The sequence below is a fragment of the Acomys russatus genome, chromosome 19 (genome assembly GCF_903995435.1).
Source record: "Acomys russatus chromosome 19, mAcoRus1.1, whole genome shotgun sequence".
NCBI classification, from domain to species: Eukaryota; Metazoa; Chordata; class Mammalia; order Rodentia; family Muridae; genus Acomys; species Acomys russatus.
The window spans coordinates 6,724,657-6,730,856 of NC_067155.1; the positions used below are offsets into that span (position 1 = coordinate 6,724,657).

At 40.3% G+C, this 6,200-nt stretch overlaps 1 protein-coding gene across 2 annotated transcripts; it reads left to right on the forward strand.

Annotated features, from left to right (window-relative positions):
* The first annotated feature begins 730 nt into the window (after window positions 1-730).
* On the forward strand, window positions 731-5,877 carry LOC127203481 (leukocyte immunoglobulin-like receptor subfamily B member 4A). 2 transcript variants are annotated; one of them, XM_051162271.1, is made up of 7 exons: window positions 731-1,122; window positions 1,266-1,568; window positions 2,579-2,614; window positions 3,395-3,514; window positions 4,128-4,180; window positions 5,334-5,375; window positions 5,566-5,877. In XM_051162271.1, exons 1-7 carry the CDS (start codon window positions 786-788, stop codon window positions 5,692-5,694), a joined length of 1,020 nt encoding a protein of 339 aa, XP_051018228.1. In that variant the 5' UTR covers window positions 731-785; the 3' UTR covers window positions 5,695-5,877. The 2 variants fall into 2 exon arrangements, 1 of the variants encoding a protein (XP_051018228.1); XR_007832372.1 differs by lacking the exons at window positions 731-1,122; window positions 2,579-2,614; window positions 4,128-4,180; window positions 5,334-5,375; window positions 5,566-5,877 and having other exon boundaries at window positions 1,463-1,568; window positions 3,395-3,513.
* Window positions 5,878-6,200: the final 323 nt, after the last annotated feature.

A 6,200-nucleotide genomic window follows, 5' to 3' on the forward strand; every position in this document is an offset into this window, starting at 1 on the left:
AATTGAAGCTCTGAACCTTTGTTGAGATTATATCCTCCTGTTGTAAGATTATAACTACATCTTGTCTAAGAAAAACTGTGCCGGTTTTGACCAACATCACCTTTGCATAAATGGGACCTAGAGTTGATTCTCTTTGTAACATAAATTGTTGTGACATGTTTATGTAAGTTTTCTGGCTTGAAAAGCACACAGAATATCTTGAGTGCTTTCATAAATAGAGAAAACATGTGTTCTTAAAAGACTCTTCAGAGAACTGAGTACATCACCATGGGAACTGGAGAAAAATAGAAGTTCCTTTTCTCATGATAGTGATGATGTGGCAAACCCATGACAGGAAGGACCTACCCTCAGAATGACAACAGCATGTATACTGGTCGTATAGTTCATGGGCAGACAGCCACAGGAGCACATATAAGAACATTTCCGAGGCTCACCATGATCTTCATGCTCAGAGTGTTGCTGTGCCTTGGTGAGATATGAAGTAGAGGGGGTGGACACGTAAGTCTGTAAAGTACCCTACCCCACAGGCAGCTTTGATTCTCTATGGACACTCCAGGAGATCCACTCTGGCTCTCAGAAACAAAAATCTCTGAAAAGGGTTTTTTTTTCTTCCAGCTCTGACTGTGAAACATAGCACTTCAGTACACCCAGGTAAGTATCTCCAGCCATTCCACGATTTGATTCTTTACTCTGAAGAGCAGACTTCTCTTTTGTTCTCCAGTGAGTCAATTCTTCACAATGGGGATGGGAAAAAGTATTTATGTATGAGTGTTCTGTGCTAAGAGATGGGGTCTGAAGGAGGAATGTCCTGGGACTCACACTTTGATTTCCTTTCAGGACCCCTTCCAAAGCCCATCATCTGGGCAGAACCAGGCCCTGTGATTGCCACATATTCATCTGTAGTTATTTGGTGTCAGGGTTCCTGGGAGGCCCAGGAGTACCTACTGCATAAAAAGAGAAGCATAGATCCTTGGGACAGACAGTTGCCTCTGGAAAGCATGAACAAGGCCAAGTTCCGCATTGATCACATGGCAGACATCTATGCAGATATATATACGTGTTACTATAGGAGCTCTTCTGGCTTGTCAGAGCACAGTGATATTCTGGAGCTGGTGATGACAGGTGAGGGGACATTCACAGTTCCCAGTACTGATTTTCTCCTAAGAATGAGGTCTACTCTCTAGGAGTACATCCCTTAGAGCCCAAGCATGGAGGAAATTGTGGCTAACTAAAGTTCATTTCACACACTGCCCATTGTATCCTAGGAGCCTATGAGAAACCCAGCCTGTCAGTTTGGCCCAGCTTTGATGTAATCTCAGGAGAGTCCATAATCATGAAGTGTAGCTCATCACTGGGATTTGGAAGATTCATTCTCATGCACAAAGGAAAGCACAATCTGTCTTGGACCCTGGACTCACAGAAACATTCCAACCAGCCATCCGAGGCTCTTTTCCCTCTGGATTCTGTGACTCACAAACACAATGGAACATTCAGATGCTATGGCTATTTTAGGAACCAGCCACAGGTGTGGTCAAAATCAAGCAATCCACTTGAGCTTCTGGTCTCAGGTAAAGACTCCTGGCTCATCCTTTTTTAATGTACAGGGTCAATCAAATCCCTTTTAAAAACCTCTCTACCCTAAAATAGAATTGGGAAACTTTGAATAAGAAAATAGTTCATTTTATAAGGCTTTCACCCCTCAATAGAAAAAGCAGCATTCAGCATCCCCCCAATGAAAGTGCTTCCCTTCATGACTCATTGTAAATTAGCTGTGCCAGGATCATTTGTGGACACACATTTAATGAAGTGATCAGACCTCTTCTCTGTGTTAATTATGTTTATATTTTGTAACAAAACACCATAATATAAATCAACTTAAGGAGAAAAGTGTTTATTTACTATTATTACTTATAGTGCACCAAGAAGTGTATTAGAGTTAGGCACATTAGGCAGGAATGAGACAGAAACCATAGGAGAGCACTTCTTACAGATTTTCTTCCCAATGGCCTGCATAGATCACTACTTTCTTATAAGAGCAATGTCTAACCTCCCAGAGTTGCAGTCACCCACTTTGGACTGAGCTCTCCCAAGTCAATTATTAATCAATCACAAAGTTTCCCTACATACTTGCCTACAGGCCTAAATGACAGAGGAAATTTCCCAGTTAAAATTGCATCTTCCCAAGTTACTCTATGTTATACCAAGGTAGGAAAATCTAATGAGAACAGTCTCCAACATCCCTCTGTCCTTCATTCTAATGCCTTTATTTCCTCAATTGTTTGCTCAGTCTTATGGCGAAAACTCATCAACAAAGTCTTGTGATGCCGGTGGCACACAGACTCAGGCAGGCATTTCTGAATCTCTGAGTCTCTATTCTCCTCAAAATAGGCTTTGTTGTGGATTAGCATGGCTGATCTTTGATCATGACAGACACCTAAGAACCCTAAGTCACAAAGTTTGTATACAACATAGTGATAGCCAGTTAAAATTATTTAAAGTTCATATAGATGTAAAAAGAGATAGACTGCAATCAATTGTTGAGAGATCAAATATTCATCTCTTCATTCATCTCTGGTAGAATCCAAGGACCAGTCTCCCACCACCACTCAGAATGGTAAGTGAAGGCTCTCCTGGGAGGAGGGTACATCAAGGTGTGTGATCATTCTGGGTAGGTGAAGCCTCATCTAAAGTTGGGAATTTGGGTTTATTGGACTTGCTCTCCCCTTTAATGATCTATTCCTTACACAGCATAAAACTCAATATTTCTCTTTGACTAGATCCAACACCCTTATAAATACCATCTTCTGATTACATGGCATCTTGAAATCTCTGATGAGATTTCTTCCTAGGCTCCAGCTACCTGTACAAATTTTGTTGAATAATGAAGAGAAATTAAAATGTTCTTTTGAGACTCAGGCTTGAGAAAAAACACACCTTCTCTGAGTTTTTCCCCTTTTTTCTGCAAGTGTAAGGGAACAAGTTAGTCCATACCTTCAATTTACTTCTGCTCCTTCCCTTGGGTGTGATGATGAGTCCTTAGATTCCTGTTCTGAAATGATCATGTCACCTCTGTCAGAAAGAGGGTGACACAGTACACTGGAACAGGCTCAGAGCTGGGAATAGACATTCAGACTCTTTTCCAAGTTCAAGTAGCTCATCTCTTACAGTGAGGACAAGGCTGAAATTCAGATATTGAGTTCAAACTCCAGCTCTTTATCTTCCAGAATGGCATGATCCAAGTAAAATGGTGTCCCTGAGCCTTAATTCCATCATATATAAACTTACAGGGTAAAGGGTACAATTCCATGATGAGTGATTATGGTGGTGGAGGTATAGAATAGGTGCTTTGGTAAACAATATCGTTCCCTCATGGATGATGTCAATTGTTCCTAAGGACTGGGAAAGTATCAGAAGGTTCTGATCGGAGTCTTGGTGAGCTTCCTCCTGATTTTCTTCCTCCTGATTCTTCTCATCCTCTTCAGACACAAGTATAAAGGCAAAAATAAGAAGCCAGGTAAGTAGGGTGCAAGTGACTTGTGTGTCTCGAATTTGCAAGATTTTCCATCTCCCACCATGATTGTATATGTATAGATAGGGGTTTAACATTGCCTTCCTCATGTTACTTACCAAGTGCCTAATACCTCAGAACATTTCCTCCGAAACTTTCTATTCTAGCTGATCCTTTTTTCATTTCATTTAGCCCAAAGAGACAACAACTTGCAGATTCTTGCAAGGGCTCCAGAGCCAACACTCAAAGATAGACTCCAACAGAAGAGGTAATTCCTGTCTTGAGACCCAGCTTCTAAGCTTCTCACCTGCCTTATACCTCACTTATACCTGATAATCTTTGTCTCCCTAGCTCCAGCCCAGATGCTGTTATCAAAGAAGAACACACATGTGAGAATATGAGGGCCCCGTGGGGGGGGTGCTCTAGATCTCAGTATCACAGGACTGCTGGGGAGTGCCTGGGGTCAGCACTCTGAGGGACTGACCCTCACAATGGACCTAGTGACTTCACTACACTCCATGATTCTGTGTCTTTTTGTGGGACAAGGACATGGTCCTGAGACACTAAGTGATTCCAGAGCCTCTGGCCAAAAGATGACTCCTTTGTTCTAACATGACAGATGCTTCTGCGAAGGACACACCACCTGAGGACAGTGAAGAGCTGGACAGTTGGGTGAGACTTCTGCCCTATTTACAATGAGTTTAAGGTCTAGTTCAGTGCAGCAGGCCTTCTTTGTGCCAGTAACAGCCACATATGAACCTCCATTTTGGAAGAACTTGCCTCTGTGAACTAAGATGTCTCTTTCTCAGTTTCCCTAGAGCTGAGTGTCCTTTCCTTCTTGTCTCTTTTCTGGATGTTTGTCATCTGTCTGTTGCATAGAATGTGCTTAATGTCTTAAAAGGACATATGAATCAATGAGCCCTCATTTCAGAAAATCCCCATATACTCACTCACCCTGTCATCCACAGAGACCTTTTTTAAGGCTTGAGGAAATTTTTATTAAAGTTACTTCTGCTGTTTTTTAACTTTAATAAAATTGTCCTCAAGCCTAGAGGAGGAAGAAAAAATGAAAAAAAAATGGAGTGAAAGTCATACTGTTTAAGTGGAACCAGGATGAGTATCAACTATGTGATGGCAAGGCAGGAAGACAAGGTTGAAAGTGTAAGAAAAGTGTTGGGGAAAGCATACTTAGAGCAGATATAAAAAATTAATGGAAATATGATGGAGTAACTCAGAAAAGTAGGTATATTTACAAAACCATATGGCTGCATCTCTACAAGCTACTGCCGAAAGCATCTTTTTGTTCCAGCTCTTCATAGGAACTATGAACAAAGTATAGATTTTCTCACCCACTCTAAGCTCACCTCAAGGCTAAGAAGTGAAATATACATAACTTAATAATATTGGTGGTATCTAAAAGGAAGTAGTAAATATATATATATATATATATATATATATATATATATATATATATATATATATATATATATATATATATGGTATGTGTGGCACACATAGAGGCTAGTGTGAATTACAAGGGAAGAATTTGACTAGGTATATTCTGAGGAGAAGCCTGAATGGAGAGACACACAAAGATATTTAATGAACAAACACACAGAGAGGAATAAAATACAGCAGATAAAAATGGTTCACAGAACAGGAGTCAGTGTGTGGACACTATGGTAAGGAAGATTCCAGACTACCCATGTTCTCAGAAAGCCTGTGAAGACCTCATCAGGAATGATACAAAATGAACTAAATTTCCAAAGGATCTCTGTGGCTGAAGCAGAAGTCACTTTCTTCACATCTTTGTCTCTTTCTGCAGATACCACCTGATGAAGAACCCCAGAGAATTGTGTATGCCCAGGTGAAACTCTCCAGGTTTAGGAAGGTAGGGATTACCTCTCCTTTCCTACCATCAGGATAAAATATTGGACATAAAGAAAAACCAACCAGGATAGGACAGAGAGGTGTAACCTCATGTGGTCCTGTTTATCCCAGCACCCTAAGTTGTTATCTTGAAGCATATGCTTTATTCCAACTCTTTCTCACTCCAGGATACTACAACCAATGAGCCCCAGCATGTGACCTATGCCCAGGTGTGCAGTAGGACACGAGAAATGACAATAACTGGGACTAGCAAGCAACCATCCCAGGAAGAAGACACTGACCCCACATTTTATTGATGGAAACTAGAGGGTATCTAAGAGTATTTGTCCCCAGTGGACTCTATTTAGTAAATTCCAGCCATCATGCATACCTCATGTGTCTTCAACCAATTATCAGGGTTTTTGGAACACACTTGATTCTTTGTTCAGAGATAAATAATGTCCTTGCATTTTGAAAATAAAGCCAAATACTTTCAAATAAACAATTAATGAAACTAGAAACAAATGAAGGGAGATGTTGTGAATTAAATGACGATTGAATGTAACCATGGCACACTGATCTATGAAACTGAAACTTTCAGAATGATGAATAAATGAATAAACAAGAAAATGTCATCAAAATCGATGGCCTCATCTATTATAATGAGAATATAGAATGTTAAAAAAAAACCATATCAAATGGAGGCATAGTAGTGAAAAGTGTGATATAAGAGAAACCATTGACCCTGCATGATGGCCACTCATTACAAATCATCAAGAGACACAATATTAGAAGGATAATATATCAAAGTGAAAACTACCCA